Source organism: Pelmatolapia mariae, linkage group LG9 (genome assembly GCF_036321145.2).
Source record: "Pelmatolapia mariae isolate MD_Pm_ZW linkage group LG9, Pm_UMD_F_2, whole genome shotgun sequence".
Classification (NCBI taxonomy): domain Eukaryota; kingdom Metazoa; phylum Chordata; class Actinopteri; order Cichliformes; family Cichlidae; genus Pelmatolapia; species Pelmatolapia mariae.
In genome coordinates, this window is record NC_086235.1 from 21,339,987 (window position 1) to 21,362,480 (window position 22,494).

At 41.4% G+C, this 22,494-nt stretch overlaps 2 protein-coding genes across 2 annotated transcripts in view; one reads left to right on the forward strand and one right to left on the reverse strand.

Moving 5' to 3' along the window:
• Window positions 1-9,313, reverse strand: part of jph1a (junctophilin 1a) — a 31,169-nt gene extending 21,856 nt beyond the window's left edge. Inside the window, exons 1-3 of the mRNA XM_063483927.1 lie at window positions 9,204-9,313; window positions 8,584-9,083; window positions 5,658-6,426 (exon numbers count right to left, since the gene is read on the reverse strand). Coding sequence (XP_063339997.1) covers window positions 5,658-6,426; window positions 8,584-8,962 — 1,148 coding nt within the window. The 5' untranslated portion in view covers window positions 8,963-9,083; window positions 9,204-9,313. The remainder of the gene's footprint in view (window positions 1-5,657; window positions 6,427-8,583; window positions 9,084-9,203) is intronic.
• A 1,155-nt stretch (window positions 9,314-10,468) lies between these two features.
• On the forward strand, window positions 10,469-16,301 carry gdap1 (ganglioside induced differentiation associated protein 1). The gene is made up of 6 exons (XM_063483975.1): window positions 10,469-10,647; window positions 11,212-11,404; window positions 11,917-12,090; window positions 12,412-12,506; window positions 14,727-14,841; window positions 14,977-16,301. Exons 1-6 carry the CDS (start codon window positions 10,489-10,491, stop codon window positions 15,327-15,329), a joined length of 1,089 nt encoding a protein of 362 aa, XP_063340045.1. The 5' UTR covers window positions 10,469-10,488; the 3' UTR covers window positions 15,330-16,301.
• The last annotated feature ends 6,193 nt before the right edge of the window (window positions 16,302-22,494 follow it).

A 22,494-nucleotide genomic window follows, 5' to 3' on the forward strand; every position in this document is an offset into this window, starting at 1 on the left:
TCTCGGCAAACTGTGACAGTTTCACCTCCTGTGTTTAAAGGTAGAATATATAAGGCCTAAAAAAGATGAACTAAACTGATCAACTCAAAAAGAAAAGCAGCTAAAACAATATATCTACAACTGTTTAACTGTTGCAAAGAAAAGTGCCTTCAGAGTTATTGACAATGGGCAGACTATTGAGTGGCATGGTGGTGCTGTGGTTAACACCAGTACCTCACAGAGCGAAGGTCGAGAGTTTGATTTCATTCTGAATTTTTTTCCCTGACTTCTCTCTGAGTACTCTGGCTTCCTCCCACTAGGAACCTAATTGGTGATTCTAAATTGGCTGTAGGTGTGAATAGGTTATGAGTTGATCGCCAACCTGTAACAGACTGGCGATCTGTCCAGGGTGTATCCTGCGTTTCATGCTATGACAGCTGGGATAGGCTCCAAGTAGAAGAAAATATTGAGAAAGTGTAACATCCAGGATTCTTAAGGTTGTACAGATTACTCTGTCCACGTACTGCAGAAATTATAGAAGTCTAAAGGGCAAAAGAATAAAAGTAGCATCACTTAGAATTAGGGCTGAGCGATATGAGGAAAATCTAATATCAGTTTTTTTTTCTGGCTATATAACGATACACGATTTATATCACGATATATTTAAATAACCTCCAAAACCAAATGGTTTTGGAGGCCTAAAATTGCCTAAATTACTACTGGTATACTCTACTGGTATAATCAACCATTCAATATTTTTTTTTTTCCATTTTGCAATGGATACCTTTTCAGCTGGTGGAATCAATTTGTGCTACTGCTACCTTTTGCAGCAATAGATTTACAACATGTTTTGCAAATTGGCGCATTTTGTTCGACATCATCCATGTGAAATCCAAACAAGTCTCATTCCCTCGCCCATCTGAAACTCCCGCTGGCGCCATATGTCCCAATGTCGCCAAAGCGTTTGCTCATAAGGGCTCATACGATTGTTGAGGTTTTCTCGGTTTTATTTGTATTACTGTAGATTAATTATCTTAAAATATAAAGCACCTTGAGGAAACTGTTGTTGTGATTTTGCGCTATATAAGTAAAATTGAATTGAATTGAATCCAACAGTACCCATTAAATTATTGGTTCTGATGATCGACTGCACCCATGTAAAGAAAAAATATATACATCCAAAGATCTGCTGCCAGAAATCTCAGAGCTGGGTCACCCATAAATCCAATACAAATTCAGACTCATGTCTATTAAATTTCATGAAAAACTATAGATGCATTTGAGAGCACTATGGACACTATAAACACCCTGTCAGAAGTGAAACTGTAATGTGGAAAACAATTAGTCTGAATGTTTTGCTCACCGGTGTGAAGGAAAAAACAGACATAAAAATATCATCTGTACATATAAGGTGTTGGTTAACCTTTTACTGGAGCCTGCAGAGCAAACAGTGCAATTGAACATAACACACAAAGTAGGTCTCTATGAATGCACTGTGTTTTTGGTCGTATTTCTCATTCTTAGCATTACAGAGGCAGTAAGCCAAATTAAACTAATATGCAAGCATTATTGAATTTCTGTGCTTAGCAGCTTTTGTAAGGTCAATTTAACATCTCTGCTTTTATTAGATAGCCTACAGAGTAACAGTTTAGCCAGGGATGTGTAATCAGGGTGGACTGCTCTGTGGATATACTGACAAACTGCTGAGTTCCCAGGATACCCAAACTGCTGATCTGTAACAAAAAAACAATTTATGGGAGAAGCATCATGACTCGGTAAACTCTTCAGTGGCACATAGAGTCACTTATCTCAGTTCACAGGCCTGATACAACCACACCACACCACTCAAACAAACACACACACACACATATATGCATTGACACACTGAAAGAGCTGTGTGTGTACAGAAGGTCACTTTACACAGATAAGGGCAAATGACAACTGTGAATGAGAGACACAGAACTCCACTCCACTCTACCACATCGCACTAGCTCTCTATCGACTGTCTGATCACGAGCATGAGGTCATCGGCTCCACCCCAGAGGCTGATGGGATAGCTCTTCTGTACAGTAATCCACAGGGGAGGCCTGTGTGTCCTCTCTATGCCCTTTTTATTATACTCTCCCTTCATTTCTGTCCACTCCAGACTCTTCAGAAACCTCTTGCTCAGCAAATGTGCTGCACTTCCGATTTCATTCAATCAACATCTATCCCCGGGTTTCTCATTTCCATCCATTTCACTCCCTGTATCCTCTACGAGCCCATCTCCCACCCATTCCCTGTGGATCCGCTGGGTACACTCCACATTCAAAGACAGAGAATCATGTGACTGGAAGTGGATCGATACGAGTGCATCTTTTGCCCGGCACTGTACTGTATAACGATACTTACATAACCTGCTTACAACAGTGACAGTCTGCCATTCTGGCTCTTTATAACACAACTGCACTTTTAAAAAGAAAGAGAGAAAAAAAATCCAGATTCCAACCAGACCGCAGAGGAACCTGCTTTGAGATTTCCAGCCGCACATGAAGTAGTGGCACATGGCATCCAGTAATTTGATCGCTTACTTCAGGGGACCTCGTTGACTGCCGTAAACGCTTTGCATAAGCTTGAATGCTTTTGCTCTTGTTGCTTTATTGCTATGAATTAGGTCATGTGCTTCCTTGTGTAAATTGTTGCTCTAATGCGCAACCAGACAGGAGCTCAGATGGCTCATTCTTATCAAAACATTATCCCTTTTTTTTATCTTTTCACTGTAGGTTAAGCTCAGTCTTATTGGCTATCACTTACATAGATGGAAGTCCCATATTAACAAATATCCACAGTTTCAAAATAAAGTATGTTCAATCCAACTAATGTACTCTGCATTCTATATCCTTGAAAACAGCACAATAAAGCATCTTTCCTTCCTGCTCGCAGGAGATGATCTATTGTATTGGAAAAAACAGTCTAAAAATTATGATAGAATTTGCTGCTCACAGAATGCACTATTCAGAGCACTGTGGTGCTCTGAATGACTGGGTTCACATTGGAGTAGCAATGCTCAGTTTACCTTTAACCTTAAGATTGAATTTTTTCCTGGTTAAAAAACAAGCTTTTGATGATTATTCATTTAGTCCACAAAATGTTGAAATAATGAATATGTTTGTAAATCGTCAAGGCAGTGGTGACAGTTTAATACTGTATAGTTGTAGAGCAGCCCAACATGTTAAAAACATTTATCTTTATCCAGATCAATTGTCGGGCTTTAATCGTGGCCGTGTTCCTGTGTCGTTTAGTCAGTCTCTACTTTTATGGGAGGCCATGTTGGTCTTCATAAAGAGAGGATGTCACTGATGGGGTCATCTCGCACAAAAGCCAAATGCAACTGGAGTTCAAACCTTCTGTTTGTGAGGGATAGCCAATCAGGAAGTCCTTTTGTAAGACAAGGCTCAGTCTTAAAACAATAGGTAAAAACAATAATTAATGATTTAATAAACACAGCTGCAAAGTGCTACAAAGAGCTTTCTCTCAAAATACACACATTAAAGCGAAGCATGGATATCCCACTACACAGCTCACGCAAGCGCTGGTGTGAGCCATAGCCACAGCTATAAAAATGAGTTTTCACTAGACGCATAAAATGAACCACTGATTTAGTTCACTGATGAGCTGAGGAAGGCTGCTGCTACAACGTCAAATGTGTGGCTGCTTCTGGTTTTAAAATAGGAGTGTTGAACAGTTTAAAAAAAAGCTTGATTAGATGATTGATTAGACCGACTGCTGGAATAACGTCTTGGCAATTCTGCTATAGCACTGGAAAGGAATTGCAAGGGTTTTTGCATGATTTCTAAAATATTAAAATGAACACCTGTGGATTTCACTGGAAGGCAATGAATGGAAGCAAGGAAATGAGAGGCTAGCTCAGAAACAGAAAACTGAGCAGGATGACTAGCTTGGTGAAAAAAGATCATTTCCAGGGCTGAAGTCCAATCTGATACCACTGATGTTGTAGACAAAGAAATGTAGGAATTTGTGTATCGTCAGAGGAGGTGGCTGGGAATCCAGACTGAGCAGGATTAAGGAATCTGGGATTGTGTTTATTAATGTTAGTTAAGTCAAAGAAATAAGGTATTCTTATATCATTTAAGAGATGACTGAAGGTAGTTAACAAAGGTTTCAGTCCAAGAATAAAAATGTGAAGCTCATGAGCATAATAAGCTCACGTTAATGATATAAGAAGGAAGATCTGATTCTGCAACCAAAACGAGATGAGTACAGTGCTTTTGTTTTCTCTGGTCAGTAGCTTTGAACACCAATCTGGTAGACGCTGGAGCACAGCAGTAGCTGTGGAAACGACCCGGTAAAAGCAAAAGAGTCTCGTTGGTGTAGGAGGCAAGACAAAAAAAGAGAAGATAGAAACAAAAAGCCAAACACGAGTAAACCTCAACACAAGCTGTGGGAGTCAAGCAACCTTCAGGTGAAATTATTTTTAATAGATTAGTAAGTTAAAAAAATGCTTATTAGCCCAATGCCAACAGGTGTTTTAAACTGGAAAGCAATCCCTGTGGAGGGGTTCTAGCCCATGAAATCCAGTGCAGTCATGGAAATGTTCATGGATAAACAGGAGTAATAGGTTATCTAATATTTTACTTTATATCGAAATAAAAATTACATTCCCCACACCCTCTACTGCTACTTTGTAGTTAGCGTATTTATAAAACACGGGCATTTTAAACTTATTTAATCACCTAAAACATAAAATCTGCAAAATTGTGAAGCTGTGCCCAGCAGGAAAAAAAAACTCACAACTGAACTGATTGGTACATCAAGGTAAAAGTCAAATGATGGTTCATTATGCTGTGAACTAAGAAACACACGTGTGCTTTTGAGTTTTTTAAATGGTTTTGATGTGTTTTCAGGGATGCAAATTCATGCACACGACTTGAATAGGGGTTCGGTGGTGGGGAAGAGTGGGGGAGGGAGAAATCAAAACATGGTTGATTGCAGAGAGACCTTTTCACAGCTTGTACACATCCCCTCAGTCTTCAGTCTAATAATTCCCTGATGCAATGAAACCAGAGGATGTCAAAGCGATGCCGCATACCCTGAACTGTGTCCCAGTAGGAGGGAGGCTTTAAATGAAAAGGTCACATCTCATCCACCTGTTAAAGAGCAGATGCCACATCAGAGCAATGCTTGGCAGCGGGAGCAGGTATTGGTACTGGGCGCACAAGATGAGCTTGGCATAGGAGCAGGTATGGCTATACAGCTCACGCACATGAACTCACAGACACTCGACTACAACGCAAATACACACACACACACACACACACATACACACACACACGCGTGCAAGATGCCTGACCCCTCTCCCTAGGAATGAAAGACACGGGCAGAGAATAGAAACAGAACCTTTTCCAGGGATGATCACACTGGCAACACAAAAGCCTCGACTGTTGATGTTGCATAAAGGTCGGAGCTGTTGTCATGGGACTTCACTTATACAAGACTGAACCTTCAATCAGACCAGGAGATATTTGTCAAACAGGACACTGCTGTGACTCCTCAGTGGTGAAAATAAATGCCTGAGGATTTTCATCCTGTGTGGGCTTTTTTTTTGTATTTACACAGTATACACCCACAGGTACATGCAGGAGCATGAATGAACACACACCCACACATAAACACAGTACCTGGATGCTGCTATTTCCACTTTACTCCTCGCGATGGCTGCAGCCCTCTGTGCCCCCTCCACAGCCCGATCTACCTTCTCTTTGGTTTTGGGGTTCTTAAGAGGAATCAACTGCTTTCTTATTCCACGCACCAGCACATTATTTTTGTACTTCCCTTCTTCTTTGGTGCTGTCTGGGAAAACCGTGCACCCGTAACCATGGCGCTTATTGTTAAGCCATTCTCCTTCATATTTCATCCCGTTGGATCTCTCTGATACACCAAATCCATTGCGCTTGTCATTCTTCCACTCGCCCATGTACGTCTCAGTTGTGGTGGCGTCCACATGGTCCTCCTGAGGTAGGTCCTCATCTGGCAGCTCGCCATCACCGATGGATATGGTAGAGTTGGCATCGCTTGAACTGATGCGGCTCATGGTGGCGTCACTTCTTGCAGAGCTGCGCTTGCTGGAGATTGAGGTCCGAGAGTCAGACTTGCGCAACTGTCGCAGGCTGCCAAAGAGCGAGCCGCGGCGGAACAGGCCCTTCTTCTTGCCGGTGACAACTTCGCTGTCCGAGTGGAAGTTGAGGACGAAGCCACCACGGCTGCCCGTTGGAGTGTCTGCCGGGGAGGAGAGGTCCTGGAGCACTGCACCATTGCTCTGCTCAGAGCGCAGGGAGGCCATAGACGTACGGAGTGGAGAACGGATGACAGTGGCCATGCCATAGGGAACACTCTGACGCACACCATAGCCGTGTCGCATACCACCCATCCATTGGCCTTGATAAGTTCCTGAGTAAGAGGAAGGTATAGATCAATGAGTAAACACTTAGTCTCAATCGCTACTTCTAGCCTATAATTCTTCATGACTTTGTAAACTAATATTAACTATAAGATAATGCTTTAAGCTGAGGTGACCTTGTGATTGGTAAGTTGTGACTGGTCAATAGGGCACAAGTATAGCAACGACATGCACAGTACTGTGTGCATTTACTATAAATATCCCTAAATTTCATTAGAGCATTGTGTTGTCATCTTCAAAGTTTGCCCCATGCGCAATGTGTTTTCAGCTAATGCTTCAGTTTACCTATATTTAATTTGCTAACCAAGCTGGCTAACTAAGACTAGCATTAGATGATAACCTCCACAAACCAGTGGGGTGACAACAAGCTGGTTATGTCCATTTTTTATTGCTTGCAATAAAACCGATGATAATCTGTGATTATATACATGCCTGAAAAGCTCATTTTGTTTTACAACAACTTTAAAGCCAAAGCAGGGTAAAAAAAATTTGTAGGCTACTTATGGTCAGAAGAAAGCTCCTCTGTGCTCCTCATGCACACCCTGCGTGTTGTTGACCAGTAACTTTCTATATCAGCAACAAGACCTTGAAGCCTTGCTTTGTTGGTGCAAGAGTATGTCAGCTAATGAAATGTTTTTTCTCCTTCCACTCAGATATGGGACTGTGAGCATAGCTAACCCAATCACAGAGATTTGATTAAGGTACAGATACTAAAGATCGCTTGGGATGAATGTGAATCACTTAGCCAGGGGCCTATTTTCAGGCAGCCACTAACTCCCCCACTGACAGTAGGCACATTCACCACCATCCGTTTGTCTGTGACGACAGGGAATTGCTATGAGTCACATAATGAGGAGAATACTTCATTAATCCCATTTGGTGCTGCTGAGCCCAATGAGCAGGCTGTCGACCTACCCTACTGTTGCTTCTTCAAAGTGTCATATTACAATCCTGAGCCTAATAATAAGAAAGGCTTGTTAATCCAGTGCCTGCATCTCATTCACCAATGCAATGAAATAAGCCATAACGGTCAGATTCTAACAGAAAATGATATACTAGTCAGGGGAGGAATTTAGATGGATAAACAGGGTGAGATTAACAGGCTGGCTCTGTGCTGCAGTTCAATTTGGTGACCCTGCAGATCAAGTTATCAGGATGTTGCGGAGTCAGACAGCCAGATGTTCTGTAGATCCTCTAGGATCAGCTGATTCCCAAAGCCCAGCCCTCTGTAACATCATATGTGAGGCATTTATTCTCCACCATAAGGCCTCCATTAGGGGAGGATGATGCTCACAAATCACCCAAAGACTTGCTTGTTTTATAACAGGAGAGGCCTGAACAACAGGCAAGCGCTTGTTTTTTAGGCTTCCTGCGATCTTGTCCCTCATCAGACACAGGTCCTTACATAAACGCAATCTGTGAACACACCAATGATTAGTGAGATCAAAGCTCTGACTGACCTCTCACTTTCAGCAAGTACAAGTCCTGTGTGGGACTTAGCTCTTTCCACTACAGATGTGCGAGTTCTTTAGTCTAGACACATGAAGAATAACTTTAAATGCTACCAAAAATGAGCACCTTCTCATGCTTTATACACATTACACTTCATTTAAAACGGGAGCATGTGCACCCTTCAGGACATGTGTTTCTATAGTTAAGGGTCAAAGGGAGAAAATGACAGTGAAGCAAGTGATTTGAGTTTGAGTCTTTAATTGACTTTAAATGGACTGATTTGCTTTCCAAACTCCTTCTCCGGGAGGCAAGTTTCCAGTGAGGAGCAGTCACCCTCCTCCCACTGTCATATGAGGAGCAACCGGTAGTTGCCAAAAGAGATGTCCCTTGGAATAAAATAGGAACCGTGATCTTAAACGGTATTCAAAAAGTTAACGTTACCACCGGGGTAAAGAGTCAGTTATGCTGGGTAAACGACGATGTGACTGACCACGATGCGCAGTGCGCAATCTCAGCTTATACTCAGCTCATATCAGATGGAGATTCACGCGCTGGTGTGTTACAGTGAGCCTTTCTCAGTTTGAGTCTGAGCATCCTACACACGAGCTACATAACACATTACCACTCACCGCCGTTAAAGCGACACGCACGCTAAACAAGCGATGTGCCATATCTATTAAAACCTGGTGCCTTACCGCCATCTCCATAGGTTTCGATCCCATATCCATCCTGTAGACCGTTGCTCCAGGTCCCGTCGTATCTAGCAGGTGTGTTGTGGCTTTGCCGGACGCCGTACCGACCCTTAAAACCATGACTCCACTCTCCTCGATAGATCCACTTTCCTTTATTTTCCACACCCAGCCCATGACGCTTCCCCTGGGACCAGTAACCCTTGTAGGTATTCCCGCTGGGCCAGGTGTACACGCCAACTATCTCAAAGCCGTGCGACCAGGACCCGGCGTACTCGCCTTGGCCCTTGGGTCCGGTGCAGATCCCATGTCCGTGGGCTTTGCCATCCTCCCACCCCCCGCAGTATGTGCCACCATCGTCGAAGTCAAACCTTCCGCCCGTCATTCAGATATAGACTGGAAATAAAGCAGATGGTGCGCTGCTGCAGACTCAGGATTCTCCAGGACCTGGGCTGGAGGATCCAGGACCGGTGGTGTGATGAAAGGATGAGCCAACAAGATGATGACTACAAGAGCAAAAATTAGGAAGGTGAGGATGATGGACTGGCGCTTCCAGACACTGACATGTAATACAAAAGGCATGCGTAACGGTAAGTGTAAAGGTATGAATGGTGGGCGTCATTTACCGGAGGCGCACGCTGGACTCTCCGTTGTGTGTTGCTCGTCTCCCCCCTCTCACCCACTGATCAAAGGAGGGAGAGAGAGAGAGATGTACCGAGCCCCTGTTGAAGAAAGGCGCTGGGCCAATCGCAACGTCACGCCACAGGGACCTCCCACTCTCCTCCTCTCCCCCCTCTCCGCAAAGCGCCTGAACGCCTCAACTTCGCCAAAATAACGCCCCACTGCCAAACTTTACATTTGAAAGACCCGCCTCGCTTTACACAGACTAAATTCCTCAAGTATCACTTCCCATAATGCCCCCATTACAAAAATATAAGCTCGGCCACATATGATTCAATCCTCACCCATATTACATAATATTATTATATGGCCTATTTTGTGAGGCGATGATCTGATGCTGTTTTAGACATTCATTCTTTAACACACCCATCACTTTTCTCTTTTATTCGATACGCATCCTGGATTAAGTAGCCATATACTTTGCTTTTCTAAATTAAATATTAATATTATTATACTTATTATATTATTTAAAAAAGATCGATCATACGCTGGGCATACATTTCAGGCAACAACTCCTGATTTCATAAGTATTAAAAAATCAATTTTAATAAAAAATGAGTCAATGTATTATGTAGAACATGAAAGAAACAATAGTTTAATTTAACTGTGTTTAATGAGTAAGAACCAGTATCGCTTTATATTATAGATTGACTTAAAAAAACACATCAGTTTTTTTTTTATCAGGCTGATAATATTCAAACTCGAGTGCACCAGTAGCAGCCACAGTGTTAGATAACAGCGACCTCTGCTGTACCAGCGTATTCATTGCACTGCCTCGGATGAGGAAGGGTGGCCTGTGATGTAGTAAAGGATTGAACTGTGCACTTTAAAGGGTGTTATTTGTTGTCTGGCTTTGTTAATTTATTATACTTGGTATTATAATTTGGTTCCATAGTTGTAGTTTTTTTTTTCTATTAATTAAAAGAAACCCTTAGTAAAATATTCCCACTATGCTAGTCTCAACAACAAGGAGCAAGAACATGAACTAGCAGGAAGGGAGGGGGGTAAGGGTGCAAGAGAGCGCACGTATACAAAAAGAAGGAAAAGCGCAGGTTTCACATGAATACCAACACGTGAATGCGAGAATGTATTTAAAAATAATTACTTTTATCTTTTAATTTAAAAATAAAAATAAAAATAAATAAAACAATAATTTCACGTTACACTCCGAGCCAGCGGGGGGAGTACTTTGTCGACCGCGACGCCCCCTCCTACAACAGTAAGGATAAAATGGCGTCCGAAAACAGCTCTGAATCTCAAGATGAGAAAGCAGCTCTTATAAACCCGGATTCAGAGCAAGATGTTCATCAGGCGTGCGGCACAGTCGCAAAACAGCACGAATCCAAACTGACGCTGTATCACTGGACGCAGTCGTTCAACTCTCAGAAGGTGAGTGTCATTAGCCTTTCAGCACCACAGTTCAGTGGACAGCTCCCGTTACAGGGTTAATTATGACACTGTAGGACTGCAAAAACAGCCCTGCTGCTGTAGGTGGTTTAGGCTTTGTATAAACCCGTTCCTCTTTGTTTTTTTAAATAATTAAAACAGTTGGTAGCTTGACTGCATTTCAGCTCTGTCACGTGTAACAGCAGCTCAGCAGCACATTTCAGTGTATAGACATGAGTTTTCCATCCTTCAGGGGGGATGGTGTTTCTCAGAAATACAGCAGGTTTTCAGACATGCTTATTTTCACTTCTCATTTCCATTACTTCTTAACAGAATCATAAGGAGGTTCAGCTTCTTCTCAATCCACCCACCTAACTATTCATGCACTTTTGCTGTAAAAAATGCATCTTTAATGTTTAATTAAAGGCAGGTGCTGACTGGATAAACGAGAAGCCAATGATTTATTTGAAAATTGTGGGAGGAGAAAAGAGAGCAAGATTTTGTTGACAGGGAAATAAAAACAAGCTTCCTCCACAGTCCCAGTCACAATAAGTTGTTGTTTTCCAGGTGCGTCTCGCCATAGCAGAGAAAAGTTTGCACTGTGAAGAGTACGACGTGAGCCTTCCTCTCAGCGAGCACAATGAGCCGTGGTTCATGCGTCTGAATCCGGGTGGCGAGGTTCCAGTCTTAGTTCACAATGACAATGTCATCTGTGACCCAACGCAGATCATGGACTACCTGGAGCAGAACTTCAATGATGGTGAGATTGATGCAGATGTAGCTGCTAGTCCCTAGAGGAGCTGCAGCCCAAAGCTCTCATTTATGACACCAAAACTAAAATATTATATCAAGCTTCAGCTTCTTAGAACCTTAAAAGGTTCTTAGAAGAACCTTTTAAGGTTCATTTCATTGTATTTTCTGTCTGCTTTTATGCATTTCCTTGTATCACACATTTGTTGATTTTTCAATAATTTCATTGTTTTTTTTTTCTAAATTTTTATTTTCCCTTGGTGTGCACTGATCCATAATAGCTAAGGGTCTGCATCAAATCACCTTAGAAGGAAAGGACATCTGGTAAGCATGAAGTCATTTAAGGAGATACCCAAATGTTTTTAAATCCTCAGGGATGAAAGTGAACATAAAGGCTTTGCTGTCATCATGTCTTCTCCCTAACCTAAGTCAGTAGTGTATAAACCCATAAAAAAACCCCATAAGAAACAAAAATATTAAATTCCAAAATTTGATCCTTTTCCATGACTTGTTTGTCTCCAGAGGGCACTCCCAGGCTGGTCCCAGAAGAGGGCAGTACCTACTACCTAAGAGTGCAGCACTACAGAGAGCTGCTGGACTCACTACCCATGGATGCCTACACCCATGGCTGCCTACTCCACCCTGAAATCACTGTGGACTCCCATATACCAGCATATGCTGCCACATGTGTACGAAGTAAGAAGATCTGAGCTTCATAGCTGTACAATTTTCAGCTGAATATCAAAGAGACTGTACACTATGCCCTAAGTTATCCTAAATTAATCTCTGCCTTCTGAATTATTGTACTTAAAATCAGATAAAAGCCAAAAATATATATTTTGTAACTTTACATCGATGTGCAATGTGACCTTTTTTATGATTTAGATTAAAACCTCTCATTTGCACATGCTGATACTGGCATTTCTTATTTCACTGTAAAACTCTGTAACAGTGGGATTAATTTTGTGCCTAATCATGTCTAATATTTTTCTTATTACTATTTTTTTGTGGCGACAGCACAGATCGGAAGCACACAGTCAGAGCTGATGAAACTGGCAGAGCAGAACCCAGAGCTTAAAGACGCTTATATAGCAAAACAAAAGCGCCTGAAAGTAAGTTACTCTAATTACCAGAGAGCCAAATGTCTTTATCAAGTGTCCAAATGAGCCTTGGCTATAGAGACACACTGTCCACAGCATGCTTTTGTTAAGTAATTTACTACAAATTATGTAAGAGTCACTCAGAAGTACACTGAGTAGTGAGATTTCAGACACCTACTAATCCTCTGTAATTTAGTGAGTGTCATTATGCCATCTGGTCTTGCATTGCAAGAAGTGTACATCTTTATTTTTGTTCCATTGTGCAATTTTTAATAAAACTTTAGTGAACACATATGGAATAAATCTGGATATTTATAATTGAGCTATTCGTATATATTAGAGCCATTTCTTATATTTTGTAATTTGGTAATATATTGTGCTATTTAATTTAGTTTAGCCTGTTACAGTTCTTATTGTCTTGGAGCAACTGTAACAACATAATTTTCTTAGGGGTTAATAAAATATTCGGATTCTGAAATATAAGTTAAAGAATTCAGACAAACAAAAGAGTGCACATCAAATGTAGTAAACCATAAAGTAAACAGAAGCTAACTAATAAGCTAAAGAAGTGGTAGCTAGCTAGCTAACTTTAGCAATAGTGCTGTTAGTAGACTCCTAATGTAAATATGTGAAATGTAAATGTAAAATGTAAAAACTTACTTTTTTTCCACACATGCAGTATTATCTGCAGCAGAGGCCTTTCATTTTTGAGGAACCAACCTCCTTGCTAATCATGTTCTTTTAATCACTAGGCAGATGTAGCTAACTTCTGCAGTAGCATAAGTTTCAGTTAGAACAAAAAAACAAATAAACCCAAAACAAAACAGATAAACCAAAAAACTAGATAGACCAAAAAAATTAACATTTCAAAAAATGCAGTGACACTGTGTAAAATATAAGTAAAAATAGAATGAAATGTTTTGCAAATTTTATAAACCCATATTTTCATCAGAACACAAAAAACATATCAATTGTTAATGAAAAAGAAGAATACTGGCCAATTTTGAATTTGATCGCAGCAACATGTAAACAGAAAACAGTGTGTGTCATCCACTCTTTTTAATAACAGTATGTAAATGTCTGGGAATTGATATGCACAGCTGCTGGACCTTTAGGCGAGGAATGTTGTCCCATTTTTGTCCTATAGAGGATTGTAGCTTCTCAGCAATCCTGGATCTTCTTCATCATATTTTTCATTTCACTATACATCAAATATATCTAATCACGGAAAGATCTGGACTGCAGGCAGGCCAATTCAGCACCCAGACTCTTCTACTACAAAGCCATGCTTTTGTAATAGACTCAGTATTTGGTTTAATGTTGTCTTGCTGAAGTTTGCAAGGCCATCCCTGAAAAAATATTATCTGGATGGGATCATATGTTGCTTTAAAGCTATATATGTCTTTCAGCAATGGTGGTGCTTTTCCAGATGTGAAACTGCCATTATGCACCCCCATGCCATCATAGATGCAAACCTTTGAACCGAGCGCTGATAACAATCCAGGTGGTCTCTCGCCTCTTTAGTCTGAAGGACACGGTGTCTGTGTTCGCCAAAAAGAATTTCACATTTTCATTCATCTGACCAAATAACAGTTTTCCACTTTGCCTCAAAGAAGATGGCGGTATTTCTGGATTATGTTCACATATGGCTTCTTCTTTTCATAATAGAGCTTTAATATGCATTTGGGAATGTCACAGTGAACACACAGTGATTTCTCTTTCCATGACAGAATCACCCCAGTTCTTAATGCAGTGCTGCCCGAGGACCTGAAGATCACAGGCATCAAAAATTGATTTAAAGCTTTTTTCCTGATTCTCTGAATATTTCCATGATGTTATTCACTGTAAATGATGATAATAATGACCCATTATTTTTATAGCCAGTCATGTTATTGACCTTCTGCCAGTTAACCTGATTAGTTAGTCTTTTCTTGCCCCTGTCACAACTTTTTGAGATCCGTTGCTGGTGTCAAATTCAAAATGAGTTAATATTTTTCATGAAATAGTAAAATGTCTCAGTTTAAATATTTACCATGTTTTATATATTCTATTATTAATAAAATATTTAGTCAATGATAGTTACAGTTCTCATTTAGTCTGTTTTTATTTTAGTTGTACCAAAATGAAGACATTACAATCATTCTGTGTTGTAGCGGCCTATCTGATCATCTTAGTCACTTTCTGTACATCCACTTGAAGTAAATATACGCTATGTGTTTATATTTTCTGTAGTCCAAGTTATTTGACCATGACAACATGAAGTACCTGAAGAAGCTTCTTGATGAACTGGAAAGCGTGATGGATCAGGTTGAGACAGAGCTACAGAGAAGGGTGGAAGAAACACCAGGTAGCCACAGCTGTTTGTCACATAGCAGATACTGTATTAATCAGTCAAAATTTGAGAGCTGTAGCTTTTTAAATAACATGTAGGATGCTTTTCTTATCTTCTTGTATTTTCTTCTCCTTCCTCTTCCACTTGCAGAAGAAGGCAGCCAGCCCTGGTTGTGCGGTGACTTCTTCAGCTTGGCTGACGTCTCCCTGGCAGTCACCTTACACCGGCTGAAGTTTCTCGGCCTCTCTCGTCGCTACTGGGGCAACGGTAACCGCGTGAACGTGGAAACATACTATGAACGTGTGGTGGAGCGCCCAGCCTTCAGGAGAGTACTGGGCCACGTCAACAACATCCTGATCTCTGCTGTTCTTCCTGTGGCCTTTCGCGTGGCCAGGAAGAATGCACCAGCCATTGTTGGTACCACTCTGTTGATAGGCGTTCTAGGAGGAGCCACATACCTCGCTTTTCTTTACATGAAGAAGAGGCTGACTGCCTTCAGCTGAGGGAAACTGAAGTGGTTTGAGACCAAAGAGGGGTTTAAACACACTCAAAGTGTCTAACGCTATAACACCCAGCATACGGGCAATTAATAAACATATGTTGCCCGAAATTGTTTTTTTGGGATGCTGGTTGCACAAAACACACTGCTGTATCACGCACCAAAGGATTGATTAGAAAGTCCAGCCAGTGCTTTTGCATGTTTTGTCATTAATCAAAGGTGCCACATCTGATGAGTATGCATCTGGATAGCACTGTGCATATTCACCAGCAACGATTTGGTAAGCAGTATGAAAAGTATGCCAACATATATGAATGCTAAAGTAGTTGGCCTGAAACAGATAATAATGGAAATATGATTGGGTCTTGCATCAAAAAGGCCATTTTAATGGGCAGATTGTTTTTACAGCAAATGTGGCTGCACATGAATGCGCCATCCCTCTTCAGAAGAATCTGGACCATCCAATCATAACACAGCAGTGACGCAAATATTAGGAAATACGAGTAGACTTTCATACTGTAGCTAAAGTGATGAAAGCAATTACTATCTGAAAGCAACATATTTATAAATCCTGCACAAAAGGCATACTTGATATATATTAATGAACTAAGATGTGCACAAGCGCTGAATAAAGACATCATTGTGTGTATTTTTTTAAATTAAGGATCAGTTTTGCTTAACGTGTGCTTTTCATTTGTTGTTTAATCAATGCCAATATTTGCATGTTAGGAAAATAAAATAAATTAAAATCTCTGTGAGCAACTTTTTCAAATCTACATAGGAAGCTGTCTACTTTTTAGGAAAGCTCATTTTAGCTGTATCCCCAGCCTTCACATCTGCATATGCTTTTCTGTATAAATGATGCTTCCATGTTTGATAGATTCACCGTGTAACAATGGTCGAATGAGTACCGTTACAGTCAATATGCAGACCATCCTGTCCAACATCTGTCTAAAATTAAACTGCTCCCAAACAACCTCCAGTGTTCCCTGTCATTCAAATATAATTAGGAGTGCCATTAAAAATTCACTGCACACCATCGCTTAATAAGCTATCGTATATCCTACAGGTTTATTCAAAGAGAAAACAGCTAGAAACCACTCGCATTTCCCAGAACCTGGATGCAAGTCAACATCTACAGTAATCTGTTTGCCCAGTCACAACCTCCAGGCCAACGCTGACATTTAACATATGCTCCCCTTTGATTTAAACTCCTCCTCACGTGAGCTCAGCCCCCACATAAAACAGACACATGCTAGACCTTTCAACAAAGTCTGGCCTTTGTTGCACGGAGCTGGGTAGTGTAGCTGTCAAAAACATGCCTCACACGTGTTAAAGCCACATGTGAGCAAAGATGTCAAAAGACTTAAGTGAGGACTAGTGTACAAGTCTGGAAAATGCTGCTCTTTTGAATGGCAACCATAATGACATCATCATTTTTGTTTCAGAGTGCAGATGGGTGCTCTTGGGAGCTCTGAATGCATAAATTCTGCTATAATATAGCAAAGTGAGTGAACTACGTTTAAAAGATTTTTGTGCCATATTAAAATTAAAATTTTCATTTGTGATCCATGATTACAGGAAACAGTAACAAAGGAAGAGTAAAAAGACTGCTTTGCTAACAAAAGCATGCCAGATTATACATATTATTTATTAAATAGAAGACGGTATCATTAACCCTGATTCTGCAACAAAACTGCAGTACTCTGACCCTATAAGCATGCATATTTACCACTAGAGGGCAGTGTTTTCTCAAAAACCTACTCATGCCAGTGAGTCTTATGGGAAGGGTCCAAGTGCAGCCTTGCAGACCCAAGAAGCCAACTTCATGATACTACACAGAAAAGTCATCAGGAAGTGGGGCATGCTCAGTAAACTTCTGTTTGTTCCAAAATACACATAACACTGCTACTTTTTACATATGTGGTGGAATGCATTCAGATACATTGGTTTTTTTTCTTAAGGACTTCTATATACAAGGGCAATATTTGAAGCCAAATGTGATTCAGCCCACTGACCAAATAAACCCCTTTCTGGTGCTGGTTGTGATCACAGGTTGTGAAACGATTGGTCCTGACATCTCGGTATTCCTGTGTTTAAAATCCAGCAGGTGGTTCACAAGAATCAGCTCCGCACTATTCAACAATGGTGACTGTTTTCTTTGTTGCAGACTCATTATGATATATTATGAGCAGTGAGTATACGAGTGTATCGCTCAACCCTCAGCACCCAGACATGTGCACCAAAATATTTGGATTGCTCCAAACACAGGGTCATGTGTTTATAGGCACTGGATTTGACAAATTAGCAGATGCATTTAAATGAACTGTTTCCAGTATTTTATTGTAAATGTTCTCTTCCCTGGCTTTTAATAGTATGTGATTGTTTTCTGTCAAAACTTTAGATAAAATAGTTTCCTTCTTGAACTGCATTGCAGTTACCTGCTTAATGAATGCGAGAGAAGTCTTGTCTGAGCACAGGGGGGTTTCTAAGAGTATTAAAAGGCTTTAACTGTAGGTGAACTGAATCACACTCAAGGATAAGATTCTTTTCACATGCTGACACACACACACACACACACACACACTTTAAGCCAGTCGGGCCTTGAAGGTAACAGCTTCCATTACTTTGCACCACGTGCCCACCAAAATGCAAACTGCGTGAAGAATGAAACATTATTTAGAGAGAAGGTCAGATTTTGCATACTTCCCTACCTCTGAATACCCAACTAACCAAACAGAAAGCTGAAAAGTGGTCAGACACAACCCTTTCATTTCAAATAAACACCTCCTTTTCAAGTGCACTGATGCCTTTAATGGTACCACCTAATGATTGGAGGCTGCGTAAGGTCAGGGACTGACTGGGGTTGTGAGATGAGCAGAATCCATGTAAGGTTTCATGCCTCAGCCTGGCAGAAGACTATTACGGATAGAAAAAATAAGACACCATGCTGTGGCTGATGTCCTTGATGATGTGGCACTGGAGTGGAGGCTGCTTTGACCTGGTGGTTCCTTTGTGCTGTAATACGTAGGCCCGTAGATTATTTGAATCTCTGTTTAGTGCCTCTTTAAACCTCTTTGGCATACTTTAAAGATGGTGACTGGCATCAAATCAGACCACTAAAGCAGAGCTGTATGGAGCCTCTTTGCTGCCTTTCAAATAAACAAAATTAACTGCATCACCAGCTCCCACTAGTTCTTCATCCCCCTTTCTTCCATGAAATCACTTTTCTCTCAACATAGTTTTTCTCGCTCTCTTTTCTGTTGCTTTTCTCAGAAGGGAACGTCTGTGTGTTGGGAGGGAGTAGAGCAGGTGTCTGTTTTGGAAACGGAAAGTTGCATGGAAACCCCCAGCAGACGTAAAGACGAGCAGAAATGAGCGCAATAGAGGCTTGCGGTTCAGTGCATCTGGGTGGCTGAAAGTGATGGATGTAAACCAGAGACTTGGTGATGCAAGACAAGGGAGGGGTCAAGGACATTACTGACCTCAGGGCTAAAACGACTTGGAAAACAGACCACGGAGCAATGTGAAAGCTGCAGAATGACCTGAAATTAGGGTTGTCAAAATCGAAAGCAGTAAAAAAAAAAAGAGAGATAAGAGTGATAATTATTCTTGCTAGAGCAGGGATTTGCTTGCAGGATTGCAAGTGTCTGTGCAGAAGCAGGAGACAGGTGGACAGTTGGGGTGTTGAAGTGAGAGCTGTGCTGGATGTCCACAGACAGGCAGACTGGGTAAACAGCAACCCACGCAGCAGTAGCTCGCAGCTGAGCTGACTTCCCCGTGACTCCTGCACTGCCAACTGAGAGAGTGGGATCATGAAAACTTCGATAGACTTTTTACAGCAAGAGACTGTGAGCTGGGGTAACATTAGATTTGGGGAAATGTGGGATGCAGAAGGAAATGTCACGACAGGAAAGAAAAAGTGGTGATATAAACTTCTTCGTAACTGTTTTCCAGAAACTAGTGAAGTAATCAGAAAAGTGGAATCATCTAATCATCAAACCCTCCGTCACATCTGCAAAACCAGAGCAACAAAACGTGTCTTGCTCTCTGATTAGTCCAGACAAATGTTGAAGATGTTGGAGAAGATGATGACCTCCATTTGTTCCTTGTATATACAGTGAGATTACATAATAATACTGTAGACAAGGCCAAGAAAGACTACCTCAGTCAACAGAACAGCAGCTGTTTCGCTCTTTGTGCAACCGCAATTCTATCACTATTGTTGCATCACACTTCAGTCCTCCTGTCTTCTATTTCATTCTCTGATGGTTACTTTGGACACACAGTTTAGAACCAATGGGGAGAGATGTCCAGGGTTTGCTGGCGCTATCAATAACGTTCTAAAAAACCACCAACCTTTTCCAGAAAGCAGCCGGCACCACCTCTTTTAGAGCATCTGCGATATACTGTTTGCTGAGTCGACAGAGGTGGGACCTCATGATGTTGACACTACTGTTAAAATGACCCCCCGCTGGCTCGCCCTTCACAGCTTTATGATGAAACCCTGTGCCACTATTCATCCCCACATGTGCTCCTCAAATATTTAAACTTGGCCTACATAAACACTGCTGTGCAGGGGAGATGGTACCCGACGCCTTTTGGAGCCGACCTGCTGCATTATAAATCTCGGTTCAATTGGCCAGATGTGGCCAGGTCAAACACACCATCAGGTTTTTATTGTGCAAATGAATTTTCTGTGTATCATGAGGTTGCCATTTCCAGGAAAAACTACTGCTTTCAGTGGAGATCTAAGGTGATGTGGGAAATTATTTCTCAGCAGCATTTTCAGTGCAGCTGTGGCGGTGTTGGAGTTAGTCGGTTTGAAGTGGTAAAACATCCATGAGTCAAATGGACACAGTATACTGCAACAGAGGTCGCTACACCTGCAGTCTGTGCCCGTGAAAAAACTCTATGAGGAGCAACACAAGGAGTCCATGAGGAGTCCATCTTTCACACAGAGAACACTTCCACTCCCATGATTCCCCCCCCCCCCCCCCCCCCCCCCCCCCCCGGCGATAGGGTGAAACTTGAAATTGTCCTTAGATATCAGAATCAGTGAAAGACAGTAAAGTAATGAGCATGAACTGCTGAATAGGAACTACTGTATGCTTATGGGTTCTGTGACAGGTGGCGCATAGTGTATTATTTATCCCTTCAGTTCCCTCAAAGGTGCCCTTAAATAACCCACAACTCCCACACGTGTGTGTTCATCTTCTGTTAATAAAACATATAACCTGGCATTACCTGGCAGCCTGTGGTTTGGATACATGCTACAGCCAGACATGAGTCCTCAACTCTGAAAGAAGATGTGAGGTTTACACACATCCCTCAACTCTGAGGTTCTCAGTTTGGTTTTACAGCTGTGACTTAAGCAAGCCAGTGAACTAGCAACATCTCACATGAGACCATTTTTCTGCACTCTGCACTAGTTCTCCCCGTGTTTGCTTGGGTTCTCTCCGGGCACTCTGGCTTCCTCCCACAGGTCAAAGGCACGCAGTGCAAACTGGTGATACTAAATTGACCATAAGTGTTAATTTGGGTTCGCTCTTAGCCATGCATCGGACTGGTGACAAACATAAAACAGTAGTGCAGAAACATAAATTAAAGTGGAAAGGATCATTCCAGATATTTTTACTGACTGTCAGCACACAGAAGAAATATCAGAAATATTAATGGTTTCACTTGCTGTGAAATTTTATTGAACTGTTAGTGGTTGTAACACTGACTGTAAAGATGTCAGATGCATGCAGTTGCAATGATATCATACAATAAACCTACACTTGCCCGCTCCCTTGTTCACAATGTTCAGATTAGAAGACTTTTTACACCAGATGCCCTTTTCATCCCAGGACTGAACTGGGCATCTCTTATTTGTTACACAAATGTGTGTAAACTACTACACTATGGATCCACCAAGTGATGATGTAATATGATATTAAATTATATGATCATATAAACAGTAAAAGAGAGCATTGCTTGGCATATTCAAAACCTTCCAGTCTATGAGCACAACAACTTAGCATGACCACATTAACAGTTTTCTGTGCACACAGCCATACACTGTAAATAAAAGATGGACATGACCACTTTGGTTAGTAAAAGCACGTTTATATCCTCAAGGTGAGCGTTCAATGCCATCTTGCTGGTTTGAAATTCGACATGATGAGGGATGAGTAGCTTCAACTGAAAAACCGAGTGACACTGTAGGCCCGCCCTAAAACATTGTCTGCTTTATCATCATTGTAACAGGCAAGGTTCCCTCTAAGCTGCGCATGTGCGCAATTGCGCACTGCTGGCACGGTCTCTGCGCACAGAAAATCTGTGTTGTGCACAAAACAAAAAATCTAATCTGAATTGAAATTAAAATTAATACTTAAACAATTCTGTTTTGCAGTGTTAGTCAGTGACTGGCTGCTCCCGTATGGGATTAGAACGATGCCACCTTATCCCATAGTCCAGCCAATAATGCGATTCACATTCGCACATACGCAGCTAATCAACGTGGTCGACAGGCTATGACGGCGTCCTTATATGCCAACACCGATGTTTTAGCTAGCAAAGCGGCGTGGCTGATGTGGAGTGAAGCCACGTTAATGACAACGTGTACAACCATTGGAGATGTGAGCAGGACAGACGGAACAATTGACGGAAAAAGTGTGGACTTTATACTAGTTTTTAAATTGTGTTGATAGGCCACGTAAAACCAGAGTTGTGATACAAAAAATATGCAATGTTTGGTTTTCTTCCTGAATACTATCGTTGTTTATATTTACTGCGGGAAGAAACGGTAAAAACGGCGTTTTATAAGAAAAAAAGGCTCGAAAGCACTCTCTGCTTGTGAGCAAAAACAAACCCCCACCCTTCTCTCCCTTTCCTATTCGTCCAAAAAAGTACCATGTCGACCAATCAAAAAATGATATGGCAACATGGCATCTAGTTGTTAAGGCACGGGAGGAAGTTTTAGGAGTGACGGCGGTGTTTTGAGACGTGAGAGATTTGAGACGTTTAGCGCAAATCTTGTGTAGTTAGTGTGTAGTGTAGTCAATAGTTTTCTTGTGTGTGTCAGAACAATGAGGCGACTACTGAATGTTACAGGTGTTACTGGAGTGATACATCTCCTGTTGTCTGGCCTGCAGGTATCAGGCTGTTGTTCTCCTTTATCTCAT

Coding starts and splice junctions, on each gene's coding strand:
- gdap1 (XM_063483975.1), top strand. CDS start 10,489: ATGGCGTCCGAAAACAGCTCTGAATCTCAAGATGAGAAAGCAGCTCTT. Junction 11,405..11,916: donor GGAGCAGAACTTCAATGATG/GTGAGATTGATG, acceptor GTTTGTCTCCAG/AGGGCACTCCCAGGCTGGTC. Junction 14,842..14,976: donor AAGGGTGGAAGAAACACCAG/GTAGCCACAGCT, acceptor TTCCACTTGCAG/AAGAAGGCAGCCAGCCCTGG.